Source organism: Cladophialophora bantiana (assembly GCF_000835475.1).
Source record: "Cladophialophora bantiana CBS 173.52 unplaced genomic scaffold supercont1.7, whole genome shotgun sequence".
Taxonomy (NCBI): Eukaryota; Fungi; Ascomycota; class Eurotiomycetes; order Chaetothyriales; family Herpotrichiellaceae; genus Cladophialophora; species Cladophialophora bantiana.
This window is the reverse complement of record NW_015971581.1, coordinates 1238250-1252670: the sequence shown is the minus strand read 5'-3', so window position 1 is coordinate 1252670 and position 14421 is coordinate 1238250. Positions and strand designations below refer to the sequence as shown.

Below are 14421 nucleotides of genomic sequence, written 5' to 3'. Positions count from 1 at the left end.
GCGTTGATGGTGCTGATAGTGTTGATGGTGTTGTGGGGCAACAAAATACGGAGCGCGGAGAAAAGTATCGGAAGACATACAAGCGCACACACACACACACACACACACAATCCACCATCAGGGCGCGTCGTGCTCCAATTTCTTGGAAATCAACCACTTATGTCCCGCCTGCTCTATGATAGTTCGGACAGTCCAACAGCCACTTCGCTATGCTTACAGTCTACATTGTTTCCCTGTATGCGATACCCGGGACGCCTTCTTGAGCATTGACTTGCGCTCCCACACGCGATCCGAACCATTGATAGCACACACTCCCTCTCCCACCACTTCATCCGCATTTCATTCAGCCATTACCTCCACTTCTTCCCCAATATCACGACGCACACACAATGGAACCATGGCTCGACTCGCTTTCTGAAGACTGGAAGTCTGAACACCGCTCATCCTCACCTGCGCCTTCTCTCAACCACTCGCAGAGCCGCATTCCGCACCTCGCAAACAACATCCGCAAAGATTCGTCGGTGGGGAGCTTTCTGAGACATCGCTCAACTCGCGGACAAGCTCGCCAGAGTGCCCAATCCATCCTGCGCGAACGCAGCGCCTCCAGTCTGAATCTACCTGCTGCCTCGGATTCACAGAAATACTCAAGCCTGCCGCGCCGGACATCAAATACTTTCTCAGAATCCCAGAATTCAGTACAACATCACTCCATCCACGAGAAGCCTTCTCTGGCAGAGACACCAGAATGGAAGAGACGGCTTGCCGCTGGAGAAGACATCAATAGCGACGGCTTCGACCTCTTCTCACCCTCTAAACTAGAAGGCGTTTTTAAATTGCCAAATACTTCACAGTTACGGAGCGACAGCGTTGAACAACAAGAAACTAGCTTGAGCAGGAAGCCTTTCAATCTGCCTGCCTTCAATCCCTTTCCCGAACAGTACTCCAGCTATCGAACAAACAGAAGTCGTGTGAATCTTGAGATTTTGGAAGAGGTCAATGAAGAAGAAGAGCTGGAGCAACACAACCTGTCTGCAGTATCGTCTGACCTTGTCAGAACTGGATCCCTCCGAGGCTTGGTAAAGCAGCGAGTCCAGTCCCTCGAGCGTGTTGAGAAATGTCGTTCCACCCCATCATCGCCGAAAGGCTATGATGCGCAAGATCCACGATGGAGGACGATCAGTGGTCAAGAAGAATTGCGAAACGAGTTCATCAGCCCGGTCACGGTATCAAAGCAAAATTCGATCCGCGATACAGTGTTGCGAGCCGATGTTGATATACAGGCATTGAAAAGCAAACTACAAAGCGCTGCCCTGGAGGAGGAAGATCGTCCTGGGTCGAGCTTGAGCGACAGTCACATCAGTTATGTGAGAAAGCAGGACACGGAAGAACATTTCAAGGACGAACCACTACCTGATTTGACCTCCCAATCTTTACCCGATGACCTGTCTATGGGTACACAAGACTTCATCTCACACGGGGGCTTCATCAATTCGCGACGCGGGGGCCGTTCGAATGAAGCCTCATTCCTCCGCAAAAGTCTCAGCTTGAGCCAAGAGCCTTTGCAAATGGAACCAATCTCCCGAGCCGACATCCATTTTCACAGCTCGCCGCCTCAGAATTCCCCTCTTCTCGACCACAGTATAGATCAGAGTAAGCTCAGTGCAAGTGCTCCAACCACGCCTCAGGATACCAGTATTGTCCACCATCCGGACAATCACAACCGCCCCGCCTCTTCTGGAAGCCCATTGAAGTTGTTCGGAAATCGAGACACGTACACGAACAATAAATTGATGCGTATTTTGAGCCATTTCGAGGAGCCTGAAGACTCTTGCGAGAGAGTTGACGTTCCCTCCTTAGCAGATGAAGCCCAAGAGATCGAGTTTCGTATGAGCCAGTTCGGTCAAGGTGAGCTTGATGGATTCGGCTTTGAGCAAAACGTCCGAAGGCCATCTCCCATTGAGCCAACATTAGTGAAGCCAGAAGATAGAATCTTCCAACCTGTTTCGACGCAGGCTGCGAATATTCCTGAATCGACCCCGGGGGGTGTCGGGATTGAACTAAGTCAAGGAAGCGAAGAACGGGGGGAGATCATGGGTCACATCGAGGAGGATAGAACGACTAAACGACGCAAGACACATGTCAATGATCCAGTGCCCCCGCCAGACAATGAGATTGAAGTTAAAATCGCCGAGCTCGGTGAAGCAACCACCTATGCGGGTAAGAAGGAAAGGGATGCTCGACGTGATGATGAAGGGATCGAGGCAGATCCAGAAGTGCTTGTTTCAAGCGACCTTTTGAGACCAAAATCAGCGAGAAGGACCCCTTCTGTCACGCGTGCCACCTTAGAACCAGGTGCCGAAGGTGCTGACCAAGAGACGGGCCCCGAACCAGCCAACGAAGATCTCACCGAGGCTTTGGCCGCAGAACTGGCCTCATTTGCACAGGAGGCAGCACAGACGAATAGTGATTCACGCAAAGCATCGCTCGCCACCAAGGACTACATGGAGGAAGCCAACAAAGTTATGCAGTTCATTCGTTCTCGAGGGAAGCCCAAGCCTGTTGCTGCTCTGCCAAACATCACTGAACCGGCTGAAGTGTCAGAGTTGAATCCAGATGCCATACTTGATCTGGATATTGATGCAGACTCTACTAAGGATGATTTTTCTCGACCACCATCCCGAGAGCATGTGCCACGGCCCTCCCAGGACCGCCGTCACGCACGCCATGACTCGAGAACAGCGAGCTATTTGCGCAGATATCGCGACGAAGACGATATGGACGCTCTGGGCAGCGCTTCGGTGTTTGGCACTCTTGCACCAGCAGACAATGTTATTATTAGTGAAGCAGCCGGAACTACGGCTCTGGAAGAGTTGCAAGAGAGCAATCCGCCGAACATGCGCATTCTAAATGCAACCGAAACCATGAGAAAACGCAAGTATTCGAGTTCCACGGTCGACGGTCAACAGGACTGGACACAGGATCGTACGGCCCACACTCAACATTCCAATCACAGCTCAACTCAGCAGTCTTTCCCTACAAGATCATCGGCATCTGGTCAAAAGGGTGTTATTTCTTCCGGTACCGTATCGATTCCTGACCGCGTTGGTGCAATGACATTCGATCACGACAAGAAGGTATGGGTTAAGAAGGCATCTACAAATGACGACTCCAAACGGATGAGCAGACAGGACCGGCAAACACTGACCGAAGACGATCCTTTCGAGGACATCCCTGACCTGAGTATTGATGAGCAACGGGAACTGCAGTCTAATACATTACATGTCAAAGCGGCTACGGACCAGAAAGAAATGATATCTACCATCAATGCACCTGACGCCAGAGATGACTCTCAAGCTTCACTGCGTCGCTTACCGGACCCAGGGGCGAACCCCGTAAGTGACAAACCTCAGTGCAAAATCGCAGCCGAGGAGGACATGGAGGAGATTGACCAGAGCTCCCTCCGCTCCAAGGCTTCAGCGCACGAAGCAAAGCTCCATAGTGGTGTTCCGTCCAAGCCTCCAAGCCAGCTCAAAGACGATCGGAAGCAACCTCGAGCCGTTACGATTGCGTTTTCGTCCCCGATTGTCTCTCAGGTCAATTACGCAAATCTTGGCGAGGACGATTTCGACGACCTGCCACGTGAAGATGAACTTCCCCTTGATGATTCAGAAATTGATCTTGATGTTGGACATCGTGAGCAGGAGTCGCCGCCAAAAATTATGGGGCCTCTTTCCAGGGACTCCTTCAAAAAGAGTAATCAAGTGCGGCAGCTCAGTCAGGAACGAGTCGTCACCTTTCAGCCTCGGACAATATCTCCTATTGTAGAGGACGACGAAGAACATTTTCAGCCCCGGATGAGCCTTGTCCAGGTTAAACACTCGAATGTCGTAACACCAGCGCCACCCAAGACCATAGCAAAACTGCAAAAGACGAGCAATAAAGCTTCAAGTATTCTTTGCTTGACTCCATTATCAGACTTTTCCCTACACCAAGTTGACAAACCTAGGGATCCCGACCAGAGCTATGTTGACGAGAGAAGGCATCCGAATGCGTTACGGCAAGCTCATGGCTCGCTGGCGTTAGTTGTGGATGAGCTCATCAAGGCCATCACAGACGCGGCACCTGACGAACTATTCTGGGACCAACTTCGCCGAATGACGCTTGCTCCAGACAAGGTGTCCTCCGTTCATGGTCTGAAAGATTACTGTCCATGTCTAGAAGAATTGAGTATGTCCAGCAACAAAATCTCCCAATTGGGTGGCTTGCCGTCTACCTTGCGGATTCTTGATATCCAGAAGAACTTGGTTAATGACCTAACTTCGTGGAGTCATCTCCAGAATCTTCAGTATCTCGATGTGTCCGGAAATCAATTGGAAAGCTTGGAAGGTTTCAGTTCGCTAGTTCATCTGCGCAGCCTGAATGCCAACAATAATCGGATCTCGAACATTGACGGCATCTTAGATCTGGACGGTCTCCTTGAACTCAAACTCAGCGGCAACGACCTAACAAGGGCCGATTTTGAAGGATGTGATTTAAGGCGACTAAAGGCGTTAGACCTTAGCCACAACAAACTGGAAGAAGTTAGGAATCTCGGCTCTCTGCCTGCCCTCGAAGACCTTGATCTTTCTCACAATGCTCTGCAGAATTTCCCCACGTCATGTGGTGACAAGGACATTCCGGTACAGAAGCTACGACTAGTCCACAACGAACTAGAGTTGATTGCTTTGAAGCATATGCGAGCTCTTCGACATCTGGATCTTGACAACAACAAAATTAAGGATATTCAGGGGCTTCAGTCGGCATATCACCTAGACTTTTTGTCCCTTAGAGAACAGAAAGAACAATCGGATATTGTCGATCTAGTTCTATCCACACCGAACGAGTGCCGACAGATCCGTCTATCATCAAACTTGGCAGTTAACGGGACATTGAAATTACCGTCATCGCCTCAAAATAACCTCCGGGAACTGGAGATCGCAGCCTGTGGCATTTCGGAACTTCCTGAACGATTCGGGCTATTCTTTCCCAATTGCCGGCACTTGAACGTGAATTTCAATGCCATCAAAAATGTTGATCCATTGCGAAAGTTGGTGCATTTGAATACGCTGCTACTGGCGAAGAATCGAGTGCAAAAGATGAGGCGAACATGCCTGATCATGTCTAGGCTTCCGTCACTGAAGCACATCGACCTCCGCGAAAATCCTCTGACTGTAGGATTCTATAGTCCTGCGTCTGCTAAAGCGGCAAACTCAGACTTGGCACGATACTATCTGCCCGACGGGTCGGAGACAGAAGATGCGTCTTGGACGAAGGTGCTTGATGAAGTTACAGGCTTAAAGCGACGTACAATCGAGTTATTGCTGGCGGCGCACTGCAAAAATCTGGTTCAGCTTGACGGACTGAGTTTTTCTCGTGAACGGTTGAGAAGGAAGGATGAGACATGGGATAAATTGAAAGGCCGGGGAGTGCTTGTGAAGTCGGTCACCGAGGCTGTGGAAGAAGCCGGCAGTAAAGACAGGAACGGGGACGATGTGGATGATGCTGGGCGGGGCGTGACGCCTGGAACGCCCATGGGCGATGAGGGTGATGTATTTAATGGTTGAATGATTGTACAACAGCTTCTTTTTCTGCGACATCGATGGGGTGATGGAGTTCAAAAAAGTCCTTGCTTTCAGTTCTTTGGAGACTATGAGGCTTTGACTCTGTCTGGCTGCTGGTTGAGAAGTGTTGGATAATCATACAACACTGGCAGCTTTGTGTTATTACATACGAATGCATGAATGATGAATCATTACAGGACACTAATGGCGTCTGTCGAGGTGGATTGTTGACCTGTACAGCTTGAGCCTTGGCACAATCCTGGTTGATCCCTAGCCACCTCCTGGATCTTGCCAGCCTTGCCTCAACATCTACGCCAGCCTCGTCTGTTTCTCAGAGCCTTGCATTCCTGAGGGTGTTTTCTAGATGCCGCACGGACTCACAGCCAGCCTTATGCATCCAATATGCACTTTCCAGGCGGAGGATTTAGCACGAGGTGAGTTCTCAGACATGCCTTTCCCAAAGGTATATATAGAATCATTCATTCCCTCGACACTCATTCCGCCCATTTCAACAACTCGATTCCACGCTGATCTTTCCCTCACATTCCCCAAAAGATGTCTCAAAAAAGGATGATCCATACTTTTTATTTCTTCTTCCTTTTTCACACCTGGGTACATCCATCGCCGATCGCACAACCACAAGCGGTGACGGCAGTAGTAACTCCACAGCAACCCCCACCACTGGGATGCATAGGAACATTCCCTGGTATCTTTGGTATTGCACTGATCAATATCTCTTTACCTTCCTCGTCTTCGGAGTCCAGCAGTGCTGCTGCCGGAAAACTGCGCGCGAGACAACAGCCGCCAGCTCCGATCTTGACCATGGGCTCCATCTTCCAGATCGGCGACGGTCAGGTCCAAGGAGGAATGCACACGGCAACCATCACCATAGTGACTCCTGTGGCTCCCGTGTCTCAGATCAGTGACGGGCAGATTCAGGGCCCCGTCGTTACAGATGTGCCTGTCGTTGCTATGATGGAACCACAGGCAACGGCGTCATCGCTAGCCCCGAGTTCGAATGTTGCCGTTCCTGTTCCTTTTCCTCTACAAGTGGTAAATCCATCTGTTGTACCGAGCAAGCCGCCGACGGTGCTTGGACAAGCGTGCAGCATCTCTACTCACCGGGTCCCGACCCCCAGCCCAAGAGCCTCGTCACCATCGCCATCGTCGGGCCTTGAACTAAGCATATTACCCACCCAGGCCTCGTCATCAAATCCGGCATCCCTCAACGGTGGTAGTACCATCTCCGCCGCTGCGTCGTCGTCGTCATCGTCGTTCACTTCCTCCTTATCAGGTCCGATACAATCGCAAACCCTATCCATGGTATCATGTCTCACAAGCTCGACGCTCCGCCTCACTCTGACAAACAACAGTCTATACGACGCATTCAATCGCACCGGCTACATCGCGTCGAACTACCAGTTCCAATTCGACGGTCCGCCCCAGTCTGGCGCCATCTATACTAGCGGGTGGAGCATCTGTCCTGTCACTAACACCATAAGCTCCTCTGGCGCTGAGGGCGGCGGCAACATTGACAATGGCGGGGACGGTATGCGCACGCTTGCGCTCGGCGGAACCACCACTTTCTGGCAGTGTCTCAGTGGCGACTTTTATAATCTATACATTGATAATTGGGCCGCTCAGTGTAGTCCCGTGGAGCTGCGGATTGTCAGGTTAGTCGAATGCAGTGGTCAGACTTAGCGAGCGGCACGCTTTGAGTCCCGGGATAGGAAGGTAAAGGGGGAAGGCAGAGAGGAAGAGCCACGACAGGGCCAACACGGAAGTTTTAATTTTTAGTTTTTTTTCGGTCGGAATCCAACCCCAACACTCCTTGCAGCCTTAGTATCCGTTTTGTATTGCTCCATGGTCACTTTAATCAGGCTTCATGTGACTTAGTTACAGGCGGTGGTAGTGCGGAAGTGGTATGGTCTGCTGTACTTCAGGGGGCGCTTCTAGGAGTTTTTCCCCTTTTCAAGACTCACCGGACTGCTTCAAGACATAGGCCACAGATGTATACAACAGAAGGAACTGCTGATGAGGCAAAATGTTGTACACAGAACAGTTGTGGATCTATCTGCTTGATTGTGTTCTGTCCTCCTGGCTATTTAGAGAGACTCTGCCTGTTTATATAAACATTGGCCTGTAACCTGAAGAGCATTCCTGAAACCTCCTATTCCGTCGCCATCCTATCACAGGTCTGCGAGAACAACGAGGTTGAGGTAGTTTCCACAGTTGGCAAAACACCTTAGCGTCTTAGCTGGTTTGCTACAGTCACGCTCTCGCGACCCTGTCAACAGCTAATCTTTGTTCGGGAGAGATGTAGGAACGTTAGGTCACTTGGCGATTGGCGTTTCTCCAGGGATGGATATTTATTTTATATTGGAACTTTCGCCATTGGATGAAGTCTTCAACAATCCTCTCGGTATACAACTTGAACTTCTAGGTCGAGTTCATAGCCCAGCACCGACAAAGCTACACTCAAGCCAATTGCTCTGGCTCCAGAAGATATTGACCTAGAAAAGTTGACTCTCTTGCTAATGCCTCAGGTCTTTTCTGTTGACATCGTTGCAAGATCGCCACTGTGGCAAAACACCTGATACGTTAACTATCTCGCCAGCTGCGCCACTTACCTCAACACCGTTGATCTCGATCTGCGGTAGCGTGACGATGAAATAGGAGGTTTCAGGAAAAGCCCTCGAATCACAGGCCAAAGTGTATATAAACAGGCAGAGTCTCTCTGAATAGGCAGAGGGACAGGACACAATCAATCAGATAGAACAACTCTCGCTCTGTGTACAACATTTTCCCTCTTCGAATCCTTCTATCCACACGAAAATAGGTGACAAAAATGAATGAAAGAGGGCGACTGGACTATTGGTGTTACATGGCGCCCTGAAAATCTGATTTGGACACGCGTCGCTATACTGAATCTCACTCTCCGTCTGTTGCTTCGCGAAAGGTTTGACTAATCAGTAAAGCCCGCAGCAGCACCTGAGCATGACCACAGGAAAATGGAGGAAGATAACATGAAGCAAGTAGTAGCTGGGGTAAGTGGCCCTGCATTCTGACCTTCCGACGAACTTGCGCTGGTACGAAGTATCGTCAAGAGCTGGAAATTGGAACAAGTGGAGGCAGAAGTGACAGCAGAGGGAATGACAGAAAGGCCATGTCGATTGAGAACCTTTCCCGGCAGCCTAGAAGAGGACATAATCACGATCAACAAGCTAATCCTACACGACATCTCTACAGCAGAATCCCCTAATCCTCCGACTATCTGATGGGCTAGGCTCGGATTCAGCTTAACCGACCACGAATTCGGCCCCAAATCCTAGCGTCCCGCTTCATGCATGGATTGGCCTCCTACCCAGCTTAACTTTGGCTTAGCCTCGCCCCCTTGAGGCTCACTTTACAAGGAGAGTTCATGGATTGATGTCCTCTAGTGTTTGCTGAATGAACAGATCAAAAACTACTAGTATCAGACCACACCAATTCGCCAGTCCCAAACAATGTGCGACAGAAGATTGATGAATGAGCAGTGTGAGGGTCCCGATCTATTTGCTCTGCGCGTCCAACGCGCTTACAGTCTGGCTTTTGACCCAGATGCCTGATCCGCTGTCGCAACACCACTAATGATAGGGATCTTCAACTCCAACGTCGCCTTCTGAGGGACAAACTGTCCAAAAGTGCGGCCCTCTTTATGGTGGGTTTTGGCCAATTGTCCGGTTGCGACCGCTTTACCTGCTCTCCAGCCGTGCACAAATCCTCCTCCAAGATGAGTGCCGCCCATTTCGGCAGTGGGTGTGAGCCCGCCCGCGACATCTCCCACGGCGAAGAGGCCAGGAATCGGCTCCCCAAACACATCAATGACTTGCAGAGATGTTGTGGTACGGAACCCTCCGCATGTCAAGCTGACCCCAGGAACCAAGGCCGATGTATAGAACGGGGGATCTGTGATTGTGTGGGCTGTGAAGTCGACCCTATTTGTCAAAGGGTCAATTTTCTCGCCGGAACTAACGAAATCGTTCCAGGTCTTGACGGAGTTTATCAAAACTTGGGCTGGAACACGGATCAGAGCCGCAAGCTCTTCCATTGTATTCGCCTTTCCGACTCCCGAACCAAGCTGATCCACATAACGCTCCTTGCTGGCCGCTGTGGCCGCATCGAAGATATAATGGCCGATCTGGCCAGGTTGTTCTTTCAGCTTTTCCACTCGATATTGATAAGGTCCTGCTTCGTCGTGGAACCGCTCGCCGTTGGAATTCACTGCAATTGCTTCATCTGTCAGGGCAGAAGCTATGGCCACGATAGGCGGGATCATTGACATGTTGATCAGATCCCCTCCAATTGCTTGACCAAGGAGATGACCATCTCCACGGCATGTTGGCAGTCCTGGGTACCAGCTGTCCCTCACCGTTGGCAGATAGTGTTGACGGAGGGCTGGGTTAGCTTGATATCCTCCCGTGGCGAGGATGACACCCTGTTTGGCGAACACTTTGAAAGTTGGTGTTGAGTCATTCGGCCGCACGTGAACGCCCGTAACACGTCCACTCTCCATGATCAGTCTCACTGCGGTACTGTTCAAGTAGGTGCGTACATTTGGGCCGGCAAAGTCGGGTTCGAACGCCCTAGCAAATTGATCGGTTGATTCGACGGCGGCCAGACGCGGAACAGACGTTTGGAGAGGACGCTTGGAGAGACGAGGAAATTTCACGCCCCTTTTGGTGAGTACGTCGTACATTTCGCCGCTCTCCTTTGCGTAGAGTCTCGCGAGAACGGGGTCCCATTGTACGCCGCAGCGGACGCTGCATTCCTCGATCAGTTTCTCGCAATCTTGCATGAACAAATCGACGGAGTCTCCGATGCCTTGGTCGCATTGCATTTGACTGTTCACGAATGTGACCCAGCCCGTCGACCAGGTCCCGTTTCCTCCAATGTCGTTGCATGCTTAATCGCGATAACTTGCGCACCCGCTTCCACAGCAGCGCCAACTGAAGCGAGCCCGCCAGGCCCCGTTCCCAACACAACCACATCAGTGATTTGGTCTTCACCATTCGATTGAACATACATATCGACAGTGGTTCACCGTACTCGAATTATGAACAGCGTTCGCTTTTTGTGGATTACTATTATCGCGAATTTGGCCTGGCCGAACGAGTGCTACATATATGTTTCGAGCTGGGCGTGAGTGATTCGCAGACGTCAGTCCCTACGAGCTCCACCCAACCGACGGTCAAGCTCTGAGAAAGCACGGTAACAGACACAGTCTAACCCCTCGAAATGAAACCTGGAAAGTCTGGGGATCCGCAAAAAAGGCCATTACCGTCTTAGGAAATATTGCCATGGCAGAAAATGCCGAAAGGGCTCCTGAATGTATTATCCGCCTCCCCCACATTCTTTGAAAGGCCTTCTCAATTGCTCAGACTTGCCCGGGCGAATGAGTTTACGGCCTTTGCGCTTTCACAACATCAGAATGATGACCGCAAACGCTACGTAGATGTCCGCTACTGCTACACGGGGTACGGTCGGACTGTTTAGCATACTTTGAATCGTGAATATCAAAGTCATGAATCACGGCTTGGGTTTATGCCAATAAAATAACAATCAGAATGGTGGCGTACCTCTCTGGGCAATGTGCAAAGAATCTTAATTGGAGTGACATCAAACTGCTGGGTCTTCTGCTGTCTGCAATCTTCGCCCTAACCAATCCCTCCCTCTTAGAGGAACGGCTATTATTATTCTCCATCTCTACCAGCCATTTGGCTTGTTGCCATCGTCTGCTGACGACATCGTGGCAAATGACCCACCCTCATGGCTATTGCCTTTCTTGTTGGGATTGTCGACCAACTCCATAACCGAGTCGGAATCTTTTGCTACCTCGGTCACGGTCGCCGTCAGAGTTTTTGTGATGGTGTTCGGCGCTATGGAGTGGCGGGTGCCCGTATTGCGGAAGGTCCGCGATTGTGAGCGGGGGCCACCAGTGTGAGGGTGCAGATAGGAGGACTTGTCGGCGGTAGATCCAAAGAGGCGCGGTGCGACACGGCGCAGGAGGAGTTGCATTGCGGGCATACAGGCGCAGATTACACCAACGTCGATTTCGACGACCGACATGTAGCAGACGGCGACGTAGTCCCCTGCGGAGTGTGTAAGTAGAGTGCGGATAGTCTAGAGATTATGGCGACTCACAGCTGAAGTTCAGAGTGGCCTTGAATCGAATGAGGCTTGACAGACGTACTATGCTGGCAACGGTGACGCTGGAGGATATATGTTTAGTAATCATGTAGACTGAGGGCTCGAGAAATAGAGGAGCGGACTTACAATAAACCAACACAGAACATGGAGACGATCTGGATCTTTTTCTTCCGTGAAAGCGACAGCTTGAGTAAGTGCGGGATCGGCAACAAGATGACAGCAATATCTTGAATGATGTTGACGGAAGACGCCACCCAGGTCAATGAAGAGACGTCGATACAGTGGCCCTCCGTCTCGCCGGTCCATCCGGTCCACATGTAAGAGATGGGAGTGCACTGGAAGATGGTGGCCGGCAAGATAGCCACCAAAAACGCCGCGACGAAACCCATGAGAATATATGCCGATATCTTGAATTTCGGATCTGTGAAGATGCGCAAGTAGAATGCCAGGATGGAAATCTTGGTCACGGCGTTGGTGATGTCGTAAGTCATTTCTCCTGCGTAAAACATCTGGTAGGGATCAGCGCCGTCGCGAGAAGATCTTGTATATGATGGTATCTGTGCTCACTTTCAAGACGGTCTCGATATCATCTGGCGGTATCGTGAAAATGTCTCTCCCGAACCCGTAGTGCGTCACTTGTTTCCAGCGTTAACTTTCCCAACCAAGCGCAAATGCTTCCCTTGCCACGTACTTATAAAAGTGTTCAATGACGAGAATATGGCAAACGCCTGCCCAGCATGAGTGAACAAGTTTCGACGAAGCCAGACAGGGATTCTCACCGCAGAGACCAGGATAAGCCCGTCGTCCCAACCAAAGGCAGCCTTGAAGGGAGGCATTCGAGTGGTCATTCTCAGGAGAACGATGAGAATTACTAGGCCGCCAAATGTCCCACTTATAGCATCTAATTCCGTTGACATGTCTCGACGTGGGACATCACAGAACACCAGCGCAGAGTTCTCCGATGCTGGCACTTGGGGTCAGCATGTCTGACATTGCTAAAGGGGATTTGTTGGACAAACACAGGGTTTCTCTAACGGTGCAATTGGCGCCAGCGCACGCCGCGACGCCCATGAACAGGGACTGGGGATCGCTACAGATGCATTCTTTGTTGGTTGCGGGGCATGGAATGCTCTGAATCGCTTTGGAAACGCAGTCGACCTGTTTATGATGTGAGTCCGCAAGCTCAATTTGGACGATGTCCCAGGTGGCATCATACAGCGCATAACGGCAATTGATCAATCAAAGTTTGTGCGTGGATTGGAAAGACGGATGAGACCAGCAACAATAAGGGGAGGAACAACATCATTGCTAAACGAATCCTCACATTGACCTAGTGCACCAAGAGCGATACTGCAACCGTTCGCAGATTTGAGAGTCCATGAATATATGTAGATTCGAGACTCTCCACCCAATTCAAGGTTCGTAGAGCGATGAAAGGGGCCCCGTACGGGGGAGGGGCCATTCCAAAGAGCCAGTGTTCCTTGTCCGAGTCTTTCTCGTCCATACCTCGTATATTAAAGGGATAGGGCCTTGGTTGTGATTTAGAGACTGAATTAAAACCACCAAATGTTAGTTAACTTTCAGCCAATCCCTACCCTAGCGAGAATCAAATCGCGGGGGAGAGGAATTCGAAGGTTCTAGTGAAGAAACTTCGGGCCTGCCTCCGTGCAAGTAAAAGCCAGTTTCAGTTAAGCCGCCGTTAAGGCACTTGAAACGTATTGAAAAGTTTATGGGGCTCGCCCACGTTGCAATATCACTCCACCGGGGTGTCGATTTCCTCGATTAAAACCCTCCTCGCTCGTATTTTCTCTCGCGGGAAATTTGTGGGCTCGTAATTGCCACGTTTTAGACCCCCAGGTGGCTCAATCCTGTGAGAGCACGAGAGAACCGTGAAGAGCTGACCCTAGCGAACACGGCCTGTTCGGGCCTTGTCGATCTCGGTTAGAGCCTCCGTGAAGTCAGTAAAGGGGTGTTCCTGAGGAAGCTGTTCTCTTGCAACATCGGGAAGTTTCAAAGAAGACACACGACACTCGATTTCAACAGTAAAAATGTTGGCTCCCAAAGCCCCTGATTCTGTGCTGAAGGTCCAGAATGTTCTAACGAACGATTCTGCACGCTGCGTAATTTGATTCAGTCTGCCGAGTACCGCATAGAGTTGAGCCGCCCTTTTTTGTTCGCCTAACCAGGCAACTAGTGAGTGTTTGGCGATGGCCGGGGAAGCGGTTTACCAGGGCACAGGTCAGGTTTAGGTGCGTTGGACAATTTCCTGGGCAAGGCCATGACTCGCTGAGGGCTGGAGTCTGGGGGTTCTGGGGGTGGGTCTCGCTTCGTTAGGCAGTGACGGGTCCTCCTAGTCGAGGTTTATTCAGGCCAGGAACTTTCCGCGTTACCATCATCGTTGATCGTATCTGCAGGTCCACGACTCGAGTACTAGAAAATCATTCCATTCAAAGACACCAATAGGCCACTGGCAAACCTAAATCGCATAGGTACCTTAGGGGAAGCAGAGGGCAAGCGTAGTCGATTGCCCAACCCCCATTATGAAGCCAAGGCCCTTGGGGGTAACTAAGATTGGGACAGACCTCGTGGATATTTCAGATCTTCCAGCGTCTTCAGGATCCAAACCGAGCAA

General features: G+C 50.7%; 4 protein-coding genes across 4 annotated transcripts; 2 read left to right on the top strand and 2 right to left on the bottom strand.

Annotated features, from left to right (window-relative positions):
• Positions 1–389: 389 nt before the first annotated feature.
• On the top strand, positions 390–5603 carry Z519_05451 (uncharacterized protein; the record flags this gene model as incomplete). Its single annotated transcript, XM_016763191.1, has 1 exon — positions 390–5603. One exon carries the CDS (start codon positions 390–392, stop codon positions 5601–5603), a length of 5214 nt encoding a protein of 1737 aa, XP_016620804.1.
• A 552-nt stretch (positions 5604–6155) lies between these two features.
• On the top strand, positions 6156–7301 carry Z519_05450 (uncharacterized protein; the record flags this gene model as incomplete). Its single annotated transcript, XM_016763190.1, has 1 exon — positions 6156–7301. One exon carries the CDS (start codon positions 6156–6158, stop codon positions 7299–7301), a length of 1146 nt encoding a protein of 381 aa, XP_016620803.1.
• Positions 7302–9177: 1876 nt separating this feature from the next.
• Z519_05449 (uncharacterized protein) lies at positions 9178–10667 on the bottom strand (the record flags this gene model as incomplete). The annotated part of the gene is made up of 2 exons (XM_016763189.1): positions 9178–10544; positions 10568–10667. 2 exons carry the CDS (start codon positions 10665–10667, stop codon positions 9178–9180), a joined length of 1467 nt encoding a protein of 488 aa, XP_016620802.1.
• Positions 10668–11345: 678 nt separating this feature from the next.
• On the bottom strand, positions 11346–12706 carry Z519_05448 (uncharacterized protein; the record flags this gene model as incomplete). Its single annotated transcript, XM_016763188.1, has 6 exons — positions 11346–11731; positions 11784–11851; positions 11916–12298; positions 12357–12424; positions 12481–12517; positions 12569–12706. 6 exons carry the CDS (start codon positions 12704–12706, stop codon positions 11346–11348), a joined length of 1080 nt encoding a protein of 359 aa, XP_016620801.1.
• Between the last annotated feature and the right edge of the window lie 1715 nt (positions 12707–14421).